The sequence below is a fragment of the Python bivittatus genome, unplaced genomic scaffold (assembly GCF_059951505.1).
Source record: "Python bivittatus isolate LINGU-HERP-01145 unplaced genomic scaffold, Pbiv_v1 ctg000080_np1212, whole genome shotgun sequence".
NCBI lineage: Eukaryota > Metazoa > Chordata > Lepidosauria > Squamata > Pythonidae > Python > Python bivittatus.
The window spans coordinates 31,311,457-31,333,852 of record NW_028277035.1 but is presented as its reverse complement, the minus strand read 5'-3'; the positions used below and the strand labels follow the sequence as shown (position 1 = coordinate 31,333,852).

The 22,396-nt window shown below is 38.6% G+C and overlaps 1 protein-coding gene across 2 annotated transcripts in view; it reads right to left on the bottom strand.

Moving 5' to 3' along the window:
* The window catches only part of JADE2 (jade family PHD finger 2), a 174,842-nt gene that overhangs the window by 9,447 nt on the left and 142,999 nt on the right, over positions 1-22,396 (bottom strand). For both annotated transcript variants that reach the window (XM_007421884.4, XM_025174858.2), the window contains exon 10: positions 12,570-12,687. In XM_007421884.4, coding sequence (XP_007421946.2) covers positions 12,570-12,687 — 118 coding nt within the window. The remainder of the gene's footprint in view (positions 1-12,569; positions 12,688-22,396) is intronic.

Below are 22,396 nucleotides of genomic sequence, written 5' to 3'. Positions count from 1 at the left end.
AGGCACCAAAATGAAAATAAAAATGTGAAATAACACTTAACAGAGGACCATTTGCATTTGATGATGAGCTGTAGCTCACAAAAGCTTATGTCTTTTAATAAAATCTCTTAGTCTGAAGAGTTGCTACCAGATTCCTGATTTTAGAGAACCACTCAAGGAAGGAAAGATGGAGTCAGGCTCAGGACTCCAGAATGAGAAACTAAAAGCCAGGTCTTCACCTGGCACTGAGAGAGCACCAGCTTGGTCTCCATGGGAAGGGCACTCTACAGCTAGCCAGGGGGCTACAACAAAAGCCTTCTCTCAGTTTGGGATATACCACTCCCAGTTGAGGAATCCTTAGGAAGGCCCTCCCTTGCAGCTGTTAACATTCAGAGAGATATGTGCTAGGAAAGGTGCTTCCATTAAGAATCAGGATCCTAAACCTTTAAGGGCTTTGAACATCATTACTAAAGAATGAGGAAGGCAGACTAGTGATGTATAGACAAGCAAAGCACTTATTTTAAGATTGGGATTGTATGGTCTCAAAAAGAAACTTTTGATAACCGCTTTGCTGCTACACTCTGTACCAGTGAGAGATTCTGCCTCATCTTCAAGGAAAGATACACATCTAGTATGATGCAGGAATCCAAATGGGAGGTTGCCAGAGCATGGATTATTATCCAGACCATCCTTGAACAGGATATGTATACTTACTGTGATTCTCAAGTCATTATACAGACTATGCACATTTGTATTTGGGTCAATAAAGCATTAGTTTTTGCAAGAGCACATCATGTAGTTATTATCCCTTCTATACGGCTACAGTTCCATTTCAATGTAATTTCCACATTTTCAGTTGAATCTTAGCATGTAGTTAATCATTTACAGAACAAGGATCTGAGATTATGAAGGACTAAGGTAAAAAAGATGTGAAGGCTGCAAAGCTCCATAATGAATTCAGTGGGGTAGTGCCAGAAGGGACCACGGTCCAATGATAAAAAATGTGCTTTGCCTACATAAGGTACCAGGGTTAACTTTGGAGATCTCCTGCTAGTGACTGATGTGAAAGATCTTAGCTGGTGAATTTCTAGCAGTTTGAGTAGACAGTGCTGGCTAACATACAAATAGTTGAGTCTGATCTGCAGTAAGGTAGCTTTCTTAGTTTTCACTAGCTTGACTTCTTCATGTGTGAGGTCAAGTGTTTTGTTGGCAATTAAATTTGTAAAACAAGTTTATGAAGATAACATTGCTAGCCATTTAAAGACACATTTTCTGGACCAAAGTTTAGTAAGGGTTGCACATGAGTACATTTATTATTCTTATATCCTGCTACACTGCCTGAACGGGCCCCTCAGGGCATCTTACAATATTAAATTACAAAACAATTAAAATCCAATTTTATATGGTCACAAAATATCAATAAATGCTTAACAATTAATTTAAAATAGCAGCCTAATAAATCTACAGGGCAACACAAAACAGCAGAGCAATAAAACCAGTCAGTTTAAAATTAAATCCATCCTGCTCCCCAACTACCTGCTACAGTAGAAATGTTTGGCTAATTTTTTGGATAAGAATGCAATCAAGACTTCTGGACTTCCCTGAGGAGGAAATTCCAGAAGTCATGAGAGTCAAGCCAGCCCTACCCTTCCATTTTGTCCTTGTCAAAAAGATCTATGCTTTCTCTCCATCCTCTGGCAAATATGGTCCTCACAGGCCTTCTTCCTCTTACCCCTAGAGCCTTGAGATTCTAGTCTTCTGTTTCTTCTTCCCCATGTCAGATCCCAGGGAGATCTTCATGGGAAGAATCCAGGTCCAGGCCTCCCCACTGCCTTCTCTAACTCTGCTGGATGACTTCCTTTCTCTCTGCTTGTCTCCTTGCTGCCCTCTCAAGCCATCTTCCCCTTACAAGTGATAGCAACTGGGCCCGCCATTTTCTTCTTTTCCCCCCAAATGGTTGGGACTTTGTTTTTCCTCTTGGATTATTTACACTCACACTTCGTTAACTATCGCTCTAACTACTTCAAGCTTTTAGATCATTGGGATGCTGACCATTCTTGCTAACTCTTATTAATTTCAATGGGTGCATAAGGAAGATGCTTAAAAATAGAGTGTGAACTTTCACAAGTAGTCTGTATTATGGGGCCAAACTGATACTGGAAAAACAAATGTATCTGATTCCATTCTGGATGGATAGGTCTTTGCTGGAATATCAATAGCTTACTGGGAGTGCAAACATGCTGTGGTTTTGTCTCTCTTATCCCAAGAGGCCTTGATGTAATGCTAGACAGCAGTTTATAAAGTACCCACTTTTGGAAGTTTTTGCTTAATGCAAGTCAATTGCCTTTAGCTGCTACTTTGTGGTTAGAGCTACCAAGATGAAAACAGAGCAGTTGCCTCCACAGTACACACCAATAGGTCATGCCACTATGAACTTATTCCTAAGCCTCCAGAACTGGCTGCCATCACAACAAGAATACTGGAGTTAAGTAGTATTGGCTTAAAGCAATTAGGTTTTTCTTGTAGCCAGTTAATAAACCACTCTTATTCCTTTATAAAGGATTTATATTTGCAGGCGTGCCAATCAAAGATTTTTCTCACAATTACTGAACCGACTTCCAGGAAGAAAAGCAAAGCAAAATTGATGTTTGCTCAGTTCCTGCCAACGAACTGGAGAAGGGCAGACACATTTTTCACTTGACTTAACAAATAAAATATATGGCTTTGTTTAGATGGTGCAATGCTTCCAAACAACAATATCAATGCTAGACTTTTTGAAAAAGAAGCCTGTCAAAAGGAACAGCTGCATTTCAAAGCCTGACAACTAGAGGATTGTTTTTCAGTTCACAGAAGATAGATAGGGGAAAAGCAGCTTTCAGACTGGCAACCTTTCCAGCTTTAGGAGACATCGCCTGCCTATATGATTATTCATCTACCACCAAGTTCAGCTTTGGGAGGAGTCAACTGTGCCAAATACATTCTACCAAGGTTTTGTACATTAATTAGGATGGCATGCAATAATTAATAAGCCTATACTAGGCCAATGATAAAGGAGGAACATGTTTTCCCTCTGTGTAGGAAGAAAAAGGAGGACAAAGACAACTTGGGTTAATCTGAACCATACAGCAGGAAAACAGGCCAAGCTGTGTAACTCTACCCACACTAAACATAAGAATATTGGACATGAGGATGCTCAGCTAATCTTCAAAGCCTATCTGCATCAGCCAGGCTTGCATTTCTTCACAATGCCACTCAGAGGGCTATAATTCACAAGGTTACTCTTTGCTGAGGAAATGTTCCAACTGTTTTTTGTAACCATAATAAAAAGCAAAGTTCACCCATCTCTGTTCCCAAAATACATGGGGCCATATAGGTAGCGTGAAGTACAGTGAGTAAAATATGGTATAAAATGTTTCTTATTTCAATCTACTAATTTCCATTAGAAAAGCTGCTTTACCAAAAACTCTGCTAGCAATCTATTATTAATTTCATATTTTTACTCCTTTTAAAAATGGTTGATATGAAGCCTGTAATTTCTGATCTAGGAAATTTAGAATTCAGAGGAAGAAGGCAACAATTGAACGTTATATTTCCTTCAAGTAAGTTATTTGAGAGCCAGACTGGACAAAGAGGACAATATAATGCTTATAACTTTGGCAAGAGAGATGGAGGCTGATTCAGTGGCACTGGGGGAGGGGAAAATGTTTCCACTCCCTGATCCATTTCCTGAGCATAATTACCCCTTAAATCTGCTATCTGTCCCATTTCAGAAATGTATATACGCAGGCTGATTACACACAAAGTCTCTCTGGAAACAGAGCTGGGAAAACAGCAGCTCTGGAGAGAAGCAATTTTCATTAGGAAAATGGCATGGGAAAAGGGTTAATGATCCGGGTTCCTCCTTTTTCCCCAGCCTCCTATGCTTATTTGCCAGAACTCAGAGGCAAGAAATCCAATAATGAATCTATGTTTTGTATCTACTTTGGTTCTGAATATGTTGGTAACGTAAGAGTAGCAGAAAAAGAAATATGGAGCAGGGTGCACTGAAACCAGCCATATTTCACATCTTTCTCTCTAGGGTAGCCTGGGACTGATAGATAGGTATTATAAACCAAAACATCTGGAGGGATCCATGATGGGAAAGGCTACTTTCTGGTTTACAGATGACATATTCCCAGCTTTTAGTGCCTGCAATGGAGATGATGAGTGAAATACAGCACTCAGAAACTGAGCAGCAAAACAATGCATTTTCCAATCACTCTCAAAGGAAAACAACTTTTAATCATCCTGCTAGTTCCAATCTTCTGTACAGACCATTGAAGAGCCATATGCACGAGGATCAGTGGTGGCTCCATGTGGCATGTCATGCAGTGCATCTGAGTTTGTGAGAAAAACATACAGTGGCAGACTCAGCAACTAACAAGGTTCATGAAGCAATTTTTGTCATAGCTCATGAAATGGTACACCAAGCAATATTTCATGAAGCATCAGCAGGTCTTTCTTGGATAGAGTTACATTTACAAATATTTCCAACAACAAGAGAGGTATTTACTGGAACATCCTGATTCAATAAATATTAGTTTTGATAGCAACACTCCAGGGAGAGTATGTTTCAGGATTTATTCCTATTTTTAAAACTTTCCCAGAATAGGCTTAACAAATTTCCCATTTTTCAAAGTTCATGAAAAACAAACAGGTAAAATGTGTGTCCCATCTCTTCCTATCTGTCCATTCCTTTTTCAGGGGAAGATCCTTCTCTTCCCTTTCTTGGAAAATCTTCCTAAACCTCTGCTAAATAGGATGTTGAAGCAAGAGAGCCAAATAGGCTGGAATCCAAGACTCTATTTTTTTCAACTTTATAGATTGCTGATATTTCTGGGTTTAGTTCAAATCCTGAAAATCCTTACAGCTCTAAGTAGCTTTGGTTCAGAATATCCTAAGACTTGCTTGCTCCCAAATGAACCAACCTGAACTCAGAGATCACCTGGAAAGCATTTTATTCATAGCTGTTCCCACATATAAAAATTCCCTGCTTTGGGAAATAAATTGCATTATGTGAATATAAAGCTACACTGTTTAGATTTCCATAACTCCATGTTTCACAAGCCAAATATTCAAAGAAACCACAAGTGACAGTAAAAAAGGCCATTTTAAACACATTTCCAAGAAAACAATCTGTTTTGGACAAAAAGGGCTTCTGTGCTACATATCAAAAGAGCAATATTTAAGTCCTATGTATATCTTCAACTTATTTAATAGCCCTGTGACCACTGCGAATACAGAATTATATGAAAAAAATAAAACAAGCAAGAGTTATTTGCCCAATGATATTCTGAACAGAAAATAAATATGAAAATAATTGGCATAGGCTTATCTAGTACATGATAGAGTGTGAAGACAAGTTTGAATGCAATTCTCTGTGTTAGAGAAGAAACATTCAGGCTGATCTCAATTCTACTTTACAAACAGTCTTAAATTAGTTCCTTCTGATTTGTAAAAATATAGAAGGAGAGACATGCAGCAGGCTGGAATCTTAAATGCCAACTTTATGATTCGAAGTCACAGAAGGTGGGAACACCTAGCTGGTCTTGAAAAAGTTAAGTAGGGTTGAACCTGGTTACTACTTGAATGGGAGACCCCTTGGGAATTCCTAGGCTGGTACAGTAGGTTCAGGAAGAAGGTAATGGCAAAAGTACCACTTGACTTAACAGGAAAAACAAAAAAACATTTCCAGTAGAAAGTGTGTCTCTCACACAACATCTTCTTTTGTGGAAGTCTGCATCACCTGAGGCAAGCAATCAAGTCTCAGCTTCAACTCAGACAGAAAATTAAACTCAAGTCCAGTCAGCTCAGCACCTCTTCTGGCAAATATGAACCATTGGTTGGGCCCCCAAAACAAGACACCTGCACTGAAGAACTTGATTAATTATGAACCCAGCATGGAAGCTGCCATGTGAATCACCTGTGCGGCTGCTATATTCTTCCTGACTGCTTATTTGGGCAGAAACAGCTACTACATTAGCTGATGGAGAATTTTTTCCTCATGCATACTCATAGTAGTGTAGTTTTAATCTAAATGAAACTTATGCATAGTATTGTGTTGCTGAAGGCACAAGAGCACCGTCACAGTGTACATAACCAACACTCTCCTTTATTTGGCAAGTCTGCTTACCTGCTCTATTGTATGAATTCTGTGAAACAAACAAACCTGAAATCAAATTCTGCACTCAAGCCAATATAGATGGAAGAGTCAGAGGTTGTATTCATACTACATGCTAAGCCATAGTTAACAGGATAGCAATAGCTATGGTTATCCAACAAACCAAGCTAAAACAATCCATATGACTTAATATGACACTTTAAGACATGATGTATTTTGTTTGATTCTGGCTAAGCCACATTATGGTTTATAAACACTAATTTATGGTTTACCATGTCACAGACTGGATAAGGGCTTTCTGACTAATGGATGCTCAGAGTAATCCAGAGCAGACAAAGTAGAATAAAAAGTTGTTATGAGATGCCCTATCTTTGAGATGGAGAAAGTTATGTGTGGTTAAATTATCCCTTGTTCCCAGAGATCCAATTAATGCCAAGGGTAATTACTGAGTGGGTTCTTCTGACTATGCCTGGAGACTGAGTAGATGCTTTTAAAGATCTTTATTATGTTTCAAGATTTCCCCAATATAAACATGTAGCCCCCTTTTCTCCACTGTCCCTTGTAGGATTCTGGATAAACTGAATAGGGTTAAGATCCTCCTTCAAGTAATGATCAGCCTGGCCAGGTCTTAGGGTTTTGGCATACTTAACCCTTTCTGGTCCTTTTAAGTTCTCCAATGTTAATGTGGGGTTCAATTCTTGCCTTCCACTAGGGCAGTGGTTCCCAACCTTTTCTATGCCCCACGCCCCTAAGAAATGCTTGATTAATGTTCGCACCCCCTACAAAAGTAAAATCATATTTGAAGATGAAGAAGTCTAATTTCTAATGTGGGTGAACAAAATGAACTTAAAAAAATAAGCTTTTAACTCAGTGCATAAAATTGTCGCACCCCCTGAAATTCCATATCACACCCCTTGGGGGTGTCGGCACCCCAGGCTGGGAATCCCTGCACTAGGGTTACTTGCCTACTTTGGGGTTTGGTGTAATCTTGCCTTGTTTGCACCAGCTTTGAGGTAGGGTTCCTACCAAGCTCCAGACCAAGCTCCTAAATGAGCTCTAAGCAGGATGGCTGCTGAGCATCAAATTGAGTTCCCAGCAGTCTTTCAAACAGGGTTGCTATTGCTTACTGTCACTCTTATCCTGGCAGCTGGATGTTTCAATACGCTTTGGTGTCTTATAGCATTAGTAGCTGTTGCTGCTAAAGCTGGCCCTATGACACCTCTGCTTCCTCTGTTCAAGTCCTTCTCTATTCTCTTCTGTTCAGCCACCTTCCCTTTGGACAGGTGGGTTGAAGTGGGTTAAGCTGGCCAATTATGGAGATAGTCACATCTTTGATAAGGTGAAGGTGAGGTGAAACTAGCCTGCTATGGATGCAGCTGTGTGCCCTAAAAGTGGGTGTGGCCAGCCTGGCATACCATTGTAGATGGGATTGGGCCAATCAGACTACAGCTTCCCCAGCAGCCTGGCTGCATTTTTCTAGTGCTATTCTGGGAAGGGCAGGGAGGGGCCATATAGGTTGGCAGCAGCTCCACCAGTTGAGCAGTTCACTGCAGCCCTTTTAAGTGCGGAGGGGCCACTGAGGCAGCAGCCAAATGCACTCCTTTTCTTCTTCCCAATTACAAGGATATTTTAGTTGTTTGTCAGGTCACTTAGCTCTAAATAACTTTATTTTATTTATTTAATTCACAGGCTGCCTACGAAGCCTGCTTACACAACAGACTGGAAGAGCAAAGTAATCAAAACAAATCAATGCAAGCCAAAAAAAAAAAAAAGGTGTTCCACAATCACCCTCTCTCCAAGGCCCAGAAGAATAACCAGGTCTCCAATAGTTTCCTGAGCAACGTAAGGGTGTGAGCCACATGAATCCCTGGGAGAGATGATTCCAGAGGGTAGGAACTGCAACAGAGTAGGCATGCTTCCTGGGCCCTGCGAGATTATGTTCTTTAATTGATGAGGCCTGGAGTGGCCCCACCCTGCTAGGGATCAAACTAGAGACACCTAGAGATAGGCGGTCCCTCAAATAGCTAGGCTCTATGCCTTGAAGGGCCTTGTATGTGATAACCAGCACTTTGAAGCCGAGTGGTAACCGGTGCAGCTTGTGAAGCAGCCGGGCAATGAGTGAATAACACGGCACCACCATTACTTCCCACACTGCTGCATTATGGACCTGTAGAGGGCACAGAGAATAGCTTTGAAGGCCAGAAGGAAGAACTGCTACTAAGGTAATGATCAGACAAGCATGGCTTGAGCGCATTCCAAGAAACTAATTTGAGTAAATGTCTAAGACAGGCCCCTCCCTAATTCATAGAAAGATAAAGTGAAGGAGGGGGAAGCACATTCAGACTTGCAAGGTTCTGTTACTATAGCTGTTCCATAAAAGTAGTTTTAGACCTATATGGCATTGGTTTCCTAGTCTGGTCTACCTTATAGGGCTGACAGGACCAGCTGTAGCTTCCAAATGGTCTTCAGGGACAACCCCAAGTAGAGTTCATTCTAGTGATCCAACCTTGAGGTGACTAGGGCATGAAGGGTCTCCCAGTTCTGAATTCTAAAAATCATTCTCCAGTTCTTAGGAATGGAAGGTACCCTGAACCCACTGACAAGTAACGAGAAATGCAAATAAAAAACAACCCAGAGATAATACACACCCATAGTTATAGAAAAATGAACTGAGCTATTCTGTAACCAGTATTTCATAAGAATAAATTAATCTTATAAGCTATCTAAAATTTTAAAAAAGGAAAGGCAATACCACATTACAGGCTAGGATAAGAATGTCTTCTTATTTAAGACATGTCTAAACTCTGTTCATCTCATTTAAGATTTCAATCAATCCCTTACAACCTGGAAATGGCTATACCTCTAAATTAAAAAAAATTAAAAAATAGTAAAATAATAAGTAAAATAATATTAAGAGTGATGGATATTATCAAAGTAACCTAGAATATTAAATTACCAGAGGTAGGGGACATGGACAGCCAGTTTGGTGTAGTGGTTAAGTCACCAGGTTAGGAACGTGAAGACCATGAATTCTAGTCTAGACCTTAGGCACAAAGCCAGCTGGGTGACCTTGGGCCAGTCATTTCTTCTCAGCCCTTTCAGATATTGACAGCCATTTCTGAAAAATCTTGCCAAGAAAATTGCTTCAACTTGTCCAGGCAGTCACTAAAAATCAAGGGTGTTTTGAAGGCACACACACAAAAAGGTAGTGATGGGGTCGCTGGATTAGAAAAGGATCAGCAGGTCAGCAATTTACTGTATTACAAAAACATCCAATCAGGAATCCCCTTCACCTGCGGCTTGTTTTCAGTGCCTACTAATATTTAAATAAATGCTTTTTCTATCCCCCTTAGCTATCATGGCTCACCACTGATGCTGATCTTTCAAACAATTATCATCTCTTTTGAAAGCCAAATTGCAGTGAAGTCAAGTCTTCATTAAGAAAAGGATAGGATTGAAGATCATCTGAGTTTTTAAACAGATGGCATCATACTAACTTTTGAACAGATTGTACTTTTTATTTTAAAAGGTTAAGTTGTGAGTTTATATTTTAGATTCATCTTACATTTGTATATTTACCAAAAAACTGTGCATTGGATAAGCCAGTAAATTGAATATATTGTTGATATTCCATGCATGGCTATGATCTTTTCATCTCCTCCTTGAATGGCAATTCTCCAGTGCTCCCTTGTAGGTTAAAAGAGGTTACTTCCAAAAGGAAAAGAACAACCACCATACAAACAATTGTTTTCCTGGAAAGAACACCAATGCTAATTCAAACACTATGTATAAAGAGCAGGTATGAACTGTCCTATCAGACATTGTTATAAAGAGGGTTAAATTAATAATTAGTCACAAGCCAGCACAGAACAACTAAGATTAAATTCACACTAGCCTCTGAAGCTTAACTAATTCTGGATTACAGGTAGTCCTCGCTTACCAACGGTAATTGGGACCGGGAACTCTGTTGCTAAGTGACACGGTTGTAAGGTGTGATGTCATGTGTCCACGCTGACTTATGACAGCAGTTCCAGTTGCCGTTGTTAGGAGAATCCCACACAGTCGCAGCATCCCATGGTCACATGATTGCCATTTATGACCTCCTGCCAGCTTCCCCATTGACCTTGCTTGTCGGAAGCCAGCAGTGAAGGTTGCAAATATTCAGAGTCGCTTTGTGAGATGGGCAGCTATATAAATGTGATGCACAAATAAATAAATAAACAAATAAATAAATGAAGGCAATCACATGGCCGCAGGATACTGCAATGTAATTGTGAACTGGTTGCCAAGTGCATAAATCACAATCATGCAACCGCACAGCCACTGCAATGGCCGCAACTACAAGGACCCGTCGTAAGTCCCCCTTGTTCAGCACTGTCGTAACTTCGAACAGTTGCTGAATGAGTGGACATTAAACAAGGACTATCTGTATATTCTTTTTTTTTTTTTAAGTGAAGAAACATTTGCAAAACTTCCTGTTATGAGCATCCTTTTTTGATAAGAAAAGGAAAGTATTTTCTGGAAAGTTTTATTAAAGGCATATTAATATCAAAAGTTATGATACTTTTCTGGCAGAAAGGTCTCTCTATATATCTAGCTCCTGACAACACTGTAAACAGTATGGCTGTGAAATGCAAGCAGTAAGGCTGTGACATTTCTGTGTGTAATCCCCAATGCTTACAAGATAAGAATAGAATAACCCATTCACAACTGTAATCACTCTGACAACATTATCTTTCTAGTTATACCAGTCTAATTTAACAATTTTAAGAGGTGTCAGATGTTCTTATCATGGGTACATTTGGGATATAAATGGAAATGTCACAGTGCTACGGCTGTACTTTTGCATTTCATAATGTTTTGGCCCCAGTGTCTCATTCTCAGCCCATAATTGAGAATTAACTGTATTCCACAGAAGCATATGTTACAAAGATGCCACAAGAATAATAGTTGCTTTTCCTGCAACAGACTATACATAAATCATCAAAGTATCATTTTTTTCTAGTATTGCAATATTGAAGATAGTGGATCTGAACATCTCACTGTAAAGAAACAGTCTAATACACAAAATTCAAATTGGTATAATTATCAATGGATTGAAACCCAGATATTTTTAAGTCCTCACATTTCTAAGGCCCTCAAATTTCAGCAAAGAATGTAATCCAGACAGTCCTAAAGAAATCCAAGCCATGTGATGGCTACTGAGAAGACTCCAAAGCCACAAACATAACTGGCGAAACACTCTGCCAAACAGCCAGATGCTTATTCTGGATATTAGAAAGCTTGAGTTTTGGGTTCTGCATCCTAGTTGAAAACAACAAAAAAAATGTACAAGTTGCGGGTTAGCAACTGTGTGCTGCATTATTTTTTCAAGGATGTGTACTAATTTCATGTTCACTTAAAAAACTTTCAGATGGTTTCATACTGGAAGGCATTCCTTATGTATAAGTTATAAGTACAACTTAACTTAAAGATAAAGCTAAAAGCACAAAGGAGCAAAAAATTATCTGGCAATAGTTTAACGTTTGATCTTTAACAAACAGTGGGTGCCCAAAAGGCAATGCAACAGTTATTAAACTCTGCCAATGAACCTGATGTCACCACTAAAACTCTAGTATCTATAGCCTTAGAGGGGCAAGATTAGCAGTAAGAATTCAAAGAGATGGAAGGGAACACCAAACTTCTGCCAGAGATTTCATCCCAGGCCATGTTGAGAAAACCAAAATTAACTATCAGTAAATTTGGTCAGAGTTTCTAGTTAAGGTTCTTCTTAGAGATGTTATGTGGTTTGTTTATACAAGGTCAGTTAAAGCCACATTGTCAAGTTCTTGTACAAACCATGAAGCAGTTGTCCTGACTTAATAGAACAAACTGAGGAGGAACTGCATTATTATGACAAAGAAGTGCTTGCATTTACCTATAAATGTGATAAACCTGTATTAATTTTTTATTATAAGCAGACACAGATTCTGAAATGTAAGCGAGTAGTGAAGAGAGGGCCTTCACTCCGATGATTCTCCAATCCTGGGATGTTCTCCTGAAACAGACACAACTGGTGCTGATACTATATTCTTTTTGCACCAATTTCATTTTTTTTTTTTTTTAGTTTTAGTTTGGAGGTTAATGGTTATTTATTCCCCAAAAACATTTTTAAAATCCATTTTTGCAGATATGAATTCAGTATCATAGGGAAGTCTTCCATTGTTTGAAAACAGAAGTCATTGCTGAAATTACATACATTGCTCAAAGCAAAACACTAGATACATCAAAACTTGTCAGATAACACCACTTCTTGCAGTTTTCTAAAAAAAAAAGGGGGGGGGAAGACATACCTTCTCTAATCTCTTTAAAAATAAAGCAAGTAAAGAAAGTAAAATGCAATAACAAAATTTACAATACAGATTTTCTATGTCTCAGCAGGAAAAGTTACCTGCATAAAGATCCTTCTCGATAAGTTTCATCTGGAGATGGAAAATCTGTTCCTGGAGTTTGCAAATGGAGTGCTTCATTTTCTCTCGTTTTGTCACCATGTAACAAAGATTTCTAACCTGCAAAGCAGAGTAAGAGTGTCTACTTCAATAATTAATTATTTAAAAAATGATTGGTAGTTCAGTAACTAATTTATCTGTAATCTATCTGAATAGGGCACATTAATACAAGTAAGAAGATTGGATCAAATGAAGTAACTGTAGTCTACTCAACATGCTGGGCAAAGCACAATGCTATCCTTGAGCTGATGGAAGTTGCACGTTCATCTGTTATATCTATGCTTGATTTATGAATGCCCCAAAATACAGATACACTTACAGGAGATGATTAGGATATACTAAACAGCAATAACCACATTTTTGTCTTGGTATAGTTTGCTAGCCCAGCCAGTCTGGGTAAGTGAACCCAGACCATTAACCAAAGATAAGCATGGCCTGTTAACAAAAGCAGAAGTATCTAAAATATACTATAAATGACATCTGCAGGTAATATTTTTGTCATGATTAAAATGAAGCCATGATTATCTTATAGAAAGTACAAACAGGCCTATAAAATATTCGAAAAAAGCTCAGAAATAGAATTGAACTAGTTACTTCTGATACATACGAAATAAGAATTCCCTCTGGAGCTTATTCTTTATTAAGGTAAAAAATTAAAGGATTGTTCCTTAAGAGTTGCACTGAGATTTGCTGACTTTCTTTGTCCAGGCACTACAGTATTCCACTGAAGGATTTAACTGTTCTCCAGACTAAAACAGTTTGTCTTGAAGAAGCAGCTTAAAATGTAGGTAAAAATAAGAAATAAGGCTCTTTTTCAGCATAAAAATTGAATGAAAATCATGTAAAGCATCCCAGATAGTTGGCTGTATAGCCACTGCTTGAACACATCCAACAATGGGGAGTCTAACACCTTCCTGAATAACAGGTCCCATACTGTTAGGAAGTTTTTATTAACATTCAGTTAGAATCTGCCTTCCCCTAACTTAATTCTGAAATAAGAGAGAAAATGTCCTCCCTTAGTCCTGTGTGACATCTTGTCATGTATTTAAAGGGTGCTATCATATCCCATTCACCCCACAGTCTTCTCTCAAGGCCCAACATACCCAGCAACTTCTTCATAGGGCGTTCTAGTTCTCTGATAATCTTTATCGCTCTTCTCTGAACCTGCTTAATTTCTCTGAATCCTACTTACAGTGCGATGCCCAGAACTGGACTCAAACTGAGGTCTAACGAAATCAGAACATAGCTGAGAAATTACTTTCTCTGATTTGGAAATCATAATCTTGTTGATGCAGCCTAAATGCACATTTGTCTTCTTTGCAATCACATCACACTACTGGCTCACATTTACTTTGCAATCAACTACCATTCCAAGATCTTTTTAAGCACTGTGATCAAACCAGATATTCTCCATGACATACCTATACCTGTGCATTTTCAGTTTGTTTCCCAAGACCATGTTGAGTATTTCAATCCAATTCAATGTTAACTCTCTGGGGACAGATTCCTTGGTTCCTATAATTTTTTGAAGTTTATATCTATAAGCTTCTGATGCTAGTGAATGAGATCTTTTTACTGTGACAGAGTGATAAGCAAATGCCATCCATATCGTCCTATTCAGATGTTACATCCATGCATACAATTTAACATGAGGAACAGCCTCTCCCTTCTCCAAGTCCTGCTGATAGTATCACTCCTGAAGAGCTGATCTCCACAAGTACAAGACTGTTTTCTATGGGGAACTTTTGCATATATACCTGACAACTTCCATGTGAGCTGCAACCCCACACTAATATGAGATTAATGAGGTATAAGCAATTCCGTGAAATAATTTCTTTTTCTATTTATCCCATTTTTCTTCATTAAGGAAGTGAGAATACTGTATTTCGGGATTCTGGAACTATATCAAACAGATATATTGTAACTATATATGGGCATCGTAAGTTAGTACCTTCCCAGAATATTGTTTATTTAACATAGCATAATGAAAAATCTGGACTTGCAAACCTTATCTATCCAGTGAATACAGTATTCTGACATTCTTCTCAGGACAGTCAGGGCCACTTGAAAAATATTTAGTTACTTGGAGAAATGATTTTGAGCACTGTTTCTTGGCCATGAGGAAGAGGTTATCATTCCTACAACTAAAGTTTCTTTTATTTACATTTAGAGAGTGAGCTTGCAGGCTTATGTTTGCTTATTGGGAATTATATCACACTGAATTTAGTGGGACTCATTTCTGAGTAAAAAATCCACAGGATTGCGCCATAAAAGAATCTTTCCTTTTTCATGTCCTATAGTTCACTTGTGAGTTGGACCAAAACACTTTCACTGCCCATGCATTTTTGAAAAAAACTTGTTTATTAAATTATTTTTAAGCACCCTCTGTTGCATTTTGTATTTCCAGTTTGGATTTGTCCTAATTTCATTTTGTTTAGACACCTCAGCTTCCTGCATACTAAGCTATCTTTCAGGGTAATGGCTTGACCTCTTAATATTTGTTTTTCATAGCTGGATTGTTCCAACCAATAAAGGCACCTTTGTTTTATGCCATTTTTTCTGCCAGGCAGGTGTACAACAAACAACCACTCTGCTGAAATAAACCCCAGTCATCCAAAGGTCACTTCTGCCATGATTCCTTCAAGAGAACTGTCGTTTTGCCATTGACCAGTGAACCAGTTGCAATAAATTTTCCCCAGAGAAAAGCTCCATTCAGCATAAATACTGTATGCAGTGGGAATGTCAAGCAGTAAAAAATTGGTTAGATATCTTTTATCGACAGCATAGCCATTCTGGAGAGAGCAAAGCTAGACACAGATCAAGAAACCAACAAGAGCTGTTCAAGTGTCAAATTACTTCCTGACACGTTATCATGCTGAGGCCACTACAGGAGCCTAAGAGCATAACCCTTGACCCCAACACTTAAGATCAGTTCTTCAATTTAAGAGCTCTTGATTTCTACCATTTGCTTCTTCAGATCTAGTGCCAATCCAACCCAGCTTCAATGGATGGCTTTAAGTCTCCCTGTCACACGCTGATAGAGAGATGGGTTGAGGTAAATAAAGATTTAGCAGGCACCTAAACAGACGCCATCCTCTTTTGATCTCATTGGTTCATTCACATATTCACAGGCTGAATTTTGCTTCCACTGAGCCTCTGCAACGCCATTAGAGTCATAATCTGGAATAATATTGGAAGCCTGTTACTAAAACAAAGTTTTATTCATAGAGTTAAAATTAACACTCAAAAGTATTTATGCCAATTTAATGCTGCATTCTTTCAAGTACTAGGAATAAGTTTTATGATTGGTTTTATGTTTTTATACATTGCAAGCTGCTTTGGGCAACTCATTTCAGGGAAGAGAAAAAATGGGATGTGCATTTTATTAGTAAAATAGATACTTGATGTGTTTATTGGACTTTTCTGTCCTTGAGGAAGTTAACAGCTATGCATGTCAACCTGCAAACAAACATATCACATGATGTCTTAGTACAACAGGCCTTTATAGGAAGGGACAGGAGAGATCCTATTTTATTTTATTTTTTTCCACTTCTAATATGGTTACTTAGCTCAATCCACAGAAACTCTTACAATTGCCCAGAGACCACTACACACTCATTTGTTTGCAGAAGACAGAAAGTATGACCAATGTTGCATTATGATAAAACAATCAAGAAGTGCAATTGTTCTCAATCTGGTGCCTTTCCGGTATGTTAACTTCCAATTCCCACCACTGGTCATGGTAGATGGATATTATGGGAATTATAATCTGAATGTAAATAAAGGATACCAGGCTGAGGATACTGGAATCAGGAACTGATAGAAGCTGAGTTCCAGATGTTTATGCCACCTCCTGAACGGTCAACACTTCAAAATAATTTTAAAAAGCTCTCTTTATCATATTAAAACTCACACTATATTTATGACAAAAAAATATAAGGAAAAACGAAAGATTAATGATTATGGCAGTAATTCATATTGACACATCAAGATACTTTCCTAACCTTTTTCACTTTGTCACCCAACATCACCCTTTTAGCCATTAATATGCTGCCCTATGATCTAGGATGATGACATGTTTAGTCACCTTTTAAAAAAAGTGAGAGTTCACAAGTCTGGATACACCTATCATCAATCTGAACTCCCTCCTGCTTCACTACAAAGTAATAACAGAACTGCTGGTTTCCTAGAGTCTTCTTGAAAGCTCACCATTCATGATAACAGAAACTAAGTATAATACCCAATTATCAGGGTTCATCTTTCCTGATGAATTAATGTGAATGAGGTTTTACATGGACTTGCAGGATTTAAATTGTAAACAACCAGCTACACAAACAAATACATAACAGTTGTAATTAAGGTGGGAGAGCCCTGCATCCAATTTTTATTCTTTCTAATTGTCTCTGGATGCAGTGAGAAGATTGTATGACTATTTCTGGAAAGATTTATTTTTTAAAAATGTGAATGATAACAAGATCAAAGAAACAAGACAATGAATGTTTGTAAGATGGTCCCATTTGTTAACTTGGTTTTGGGTTCAGTTAAACATACTTCCCTGTGAAACATATTATGCAAATTAATACAAAGGATGTCAGTTTACAAATAAAACCAATCAAAAGGGAATGGAAAATATGAGTATAATAGGCTTAATACATTCTCATTAGCCAACTTGAAACAAATGTGGGCAGTTACATTTCAAAGGGTACTAAGTTTCCAAAACTAAATGACTTGCTTTTGTCAACTACAAATAAAATGTGTAAAAAGATTTTATTAGATTAGTAATATGCATTTTGTGCATTTAGTGATCAAAACAAATTGTTTTATTAGGACATACTTTATGTTTTATTTACAATTTTCTAATCTCAGCAGTTACAGGTATTATTCATAGCAGCTTTAATTGGACTTTTCTACTAACAAACTATTTGTCCTGTGTTTAGTGCAGAAAATGAGAAAATTGAATTTGCTTCAATGTTTTGCCAACACACATCTTTTAGGCTGGCTTCCACTGTGTAACTATTTCAAGTGATACAATTCTGCATGTCTCCTTAGGATGAGCTTCAAGTTTAACATAACTTCTGGGAACTACATTAACAAATCCATGCAGTTATCTAGGCAACATTTTCAGAAGTGCCATTGCCTTCTTCTTAAGGCTGACAGAAAAAGCTTGATTCAAGGTCACCCAGCTGGTTTTTGTGCCTAAGGCAGGATTAGGACTCAGATTTGCCTATTACTAGTTCCAGGACTTTAACCACTAGACCAAAGAGGCTCTTCTACTTGAGTAGAACCCATTAAATTCACTAAAATTATATAAATACAGAGAGAATCAGATACTGAGTGTATTTTTCATAAATGAAGTAGTTCTCATTTGAACAGTTAATTGCCAATTATGATAGAAATAATCTACTCATCTGAACAAGCCTTAAATATTAAGATCATTCAAATAAAAAGCAAGACTTTAAGCATTTTCTACCTAATTGGGGAATTATGAGGATAGAAAGACAATTCTAAGCTTCATTCTCTAATGAAGTTTCTATTTGTTTTTTTTGGGGAGACCAAATATTATTTAATGGTTGCCTCGAGACAAGAATGTTTTCTGTTGTCTTCCTTAGAAATTTAGGTTTGGGTTGGCTTCAGTGCTAAAGTGCTTCACTGAAACATTTTACTCTACTTGTGGGAGCTGTGTATCTTTGAGCTGCTGAAGATAGCAAGATACTGAGAACCAAGCTTCCAGGGACTATCATAAATTCCAAGCCAATGGCGGAGTGGTTAAGGTGTTGGACTGGCACTGGGAAGACCCAGGTTCTAGCCCAACCTCAGCCATGGAAGCTCGCTGGGTGCCTTTAAATCAGTCATTCACTCTGAATCCAACCTACTTCACAGGACTGCAGCTGTGGAGAAAAATGGGAGGAGAGAATGCAATCTATCCTGCTTTGAAGTTCCTGTATGAAGGGTGGGATAGAAATAAAATATTATGTTGTATTACGTATGTACGTATGTATATATGATCAAATTAAGAGGCAGCTTGCTCTACTGTTAGTCAATTGGGAATGCATCAAGGGGACTCTAGCCATCAAATTAAAATGCTGAGATGGTGGTTATGAGGGGAATAATACTGGCAATACTGACATTCAGGGCATTTATTGGAAAATCTCAAGCCATGTTTGTATTTATGCAAGCTTCTGACATTTCTCCCAATTGCAATTATCTATATTTGCAGATAACTATCAGGAGCTTCCAGGTACATCTTGCTATAATACAAGAAGACAGCTTCTAAATTCAAGCAAGGGCTTACACCATTGAAACTTGATGATGAAAACACTGTAGGAACTGAAATGTAGAACAATGTTAACAAGTGGTTAGAAAAATCATAAGTGGAAGATTCTGTGGAAGAGATGAGTTACTTGGGAAGAACCAACAGAGAAAAAGGAGGCTTTCTGGGGCTGGGTTCGAGAAACTGGGTAGCACTGCAGCAGAAATAGGTGGTGGTCAGTGAGGAGAGTTTGTATTTAAAAGAGTACTGCATTTGAGCCTGGGAGGCTTGATTAGTAAAATGTTCATCTACTTTCATCCCAGAAGTCCGGTGTCACATTATCAATATGCTCCAATAAATCACTACAGTGATAATCATTATTCATGGCATTATTTGCCTTTGTATCACCATACTTCAATACACAGAAAATGTTCTTTTAGTGCCACTATGAAAATCAATCTTCTCCAGTTTGCTTTCCTCCAAATAGTCAAATTGGCTAGAGAGGCTGGGAGTGACAGTTCAATTTACCTGGAGGATACTGGATTGGGAAAATCTAAAAAGGACAGTAGAAAGGAACTCTGGCAGAGAAGTCAGATCTTGCAAGTTGGTGAAAAGCCATATCTTGTCTGTTAAATGACCTGAGACTTTCTTGTCAAGCCTAATGCTGTAGGCTATATGTCCATCTAGTAACATCGATTAAACGAAAGACATTGCTGTTATTGCACACACACCCACAAAAGAAAGATCTTATTTTAGGACTTTTTTTTTTTTAATCCAACATATTAAGTATAAAATGCAATTTGTATTTCAAGATGTTCTTTTCTCTTTCTTTGGTTTTGAGGTTAAAATGCCTTGTCAAAACAAACAATTGCAGACTCCTTGGTGATTTCTGAGCTTGGTTATTTGCTTGCAGACATTATATATTAAAGAATATATATATTCAGCTTCTTGAACACTTCAGTCTAATTTGTAAAATAGTGATTTATTCATTTATTTGTTAAATTTAGGTTCAACCTTTCCTTCAGGATCTCATGGAAGGATACATAATATTCCCTCATGAAGGTTTCCCCAAAAGAATGGGTTGGGTTGAGATGAAACGATTGGCTTAAATCCACCCAGTGAGCTTATATGGCTGAGGGTGGACTCGAACCAACTGGGTTCTAGTCCAAACCTTTACCGCTATATCACTTTGCTCCAGATTGGCATGTTAAGGTCCTGTTCCAGTGTCTGGAGGCTGTAGGGGTCTAGATGGGGAATAACAGTCTTTGGCTCAACCGTAGCAAAAGTGAGTGGTTTTGGATTTTGGGGCCTGCTGGCTCCAGAGACTTACGATCTTTGGTTCTGGATGGCATGGCACTGCCCCAAACAGACCCAGTGCACAATCTGGGGGTTCTCCTGGACTTATGGCTCCTGCCTGAAGATCAAGTGGCCGCTATGTCCAGGAGGACTTTTGTGCAACTCCATGTTGTGCGCCAATTGCACCCATTCCTGGATTAAGAGGCTCGCTCACAGTCACTCATGCCCTGGTCACTTCTTGAATGGATTACTGTAACGTGCTCTACATGGGGCTGCTCTTGAAGAACATCTGGAAGCTGCACCTGGTACAGAATGCGGTGGCGCAAGCAGTTATGTGGACTCTTCAATCAGTGGATGTTACACCTCTGCTCCGCGAGCTGTACTGGTTGCCAGTATGCTTCTGGGTTCAATTCAAGGTGCTAGTTATGACCTATAAAGCCCTATATGGTATGAGATGGGGTTATTTGAGGGACTTCCTCTCCCCGGTTATATCTATCTGTCCCATCAGAACCAGCAGGAGAGGCATGTTATGGGTCCTGTCTACGAAAAAGTGTCATCCGGTGAGACCCAGGAAGACAGCCTTTTCTGCTGTGGTGCCTTGTCCTGTGGGACATCATCCCCCCTTGACCTTAGATTGGTCCTGACCCTCCCAGTCTATAGGAAGGCCCTGAAGTCATGGCTCTGCTGCTTGCCTGGGGGTCTGGCAATGGTGGGGAGTTTCTACAATGACTATGCTGAGGTGATGTAAGGATGCATTCTGCTGCTGATCATGATTTTTTGTTTTTAAGTGATTATGGATGATTTTTATATGTTTGTATATTGGTTTTTTCACTTATTTTTATTGGATAGTTTTTTATCTGTTTTGAGCTACCCAGAATTGCTTAGATGAGATGGGCAGCCATACAAATCGAAATAATAATAATAATAATAATAATAATAATAATAATAATAATAATAATAATAATTTTTTACCAGTTACAGGTAGTTCCCGGATTAAGAACACCTGGGTTACAGATGATCCATAGTTAAGAACGGAGTCTATTGTAGCAAAATTTGAGTTAAATACACAATGATTTGAGTTAAATACACAATACTACTTATACAGTATTATACAATAATACAATAATACTGTCCGGAGTAAATACAAATTTGACATAAGGACAGACCTTGGGAATGGAACAGCCAATATCCCATAGAGCTTTGAAATTCTTTTTGAAAAAAATACAGTGGTACCTCTACTTACGAACTTAATCCGTTCCGTGACTCTGATCGCAAGTCGAGTTGGTCGCAAGTCGAAGTAAATTTTCCCATAAGGTTCAATGTAATTACCGTTAATCCGTTCCGGCGTCCGCGGACCATGCGTCATGGGCAGAAAAATGGCCGCTGACCACGCGGCAGGGCGGAAAAAATGGCCGCGGACCACATGTCAGGGGCAGAAAAACGGCCGCGGACCACGTGGAACGGGCGGAAAAACAGTCGCGGACCACGTGGAATGGGCGGAAAATGGCCGCAGACCACGTGGAACGGGCGGAAAAATGGCCGTGGACCACGTGGAACGGGCGGAAAATGGCTCGTAAGTCGAGTTCGTAAGTAGAGGTAAATTTCTGGGGCCGGAGCTGATCGTATCTCGAAAAATTCGTAAGTAGGGGCGTTCGTAAGTAGAGGTACCACTGTATAATTTAAAGCGTTAAAGAAAGAGAAATATAGGTGACAGGAATACAAGTCTAGAATCTAGATACCAAGGGCCCTGGATGGCATGATCAAGATCTCTGTGAACTGAATGAAAATTGATTTTCTAAAGTATCAGATGATTCAGTTTTTATGGAAAGATTATTATTTTCAAATCTAAATTGACTATAATAACCTATGACTGAACAGGTAATGCAGAAATCTATTATGTCAACAGGAAAGGAGCAACAGCTGTTGCAAAACTACTAATAAAATCACACATTAGAAGAACTGACAAGACCAATGCGATCTTAACATTTGTTTTGTTTGTTTGAAAAAAACTTCCCTTAAAAAAGATTTTTTTTCCCTCTGATAAATTCCTCTCACTACATACAGCTGTTTCCTATGACCCTGTGGCATTTCTACTGAAATAGTAAAAACCTCCCCTATTTATTTCAGATGTGGAGGCAATGGTTTTTTGAAAAATGAGATTTGCAAAGTGTCATGTACATTGCATATAGACTCCAGGCCCACATAAACCCTTGCTGCAGTCCA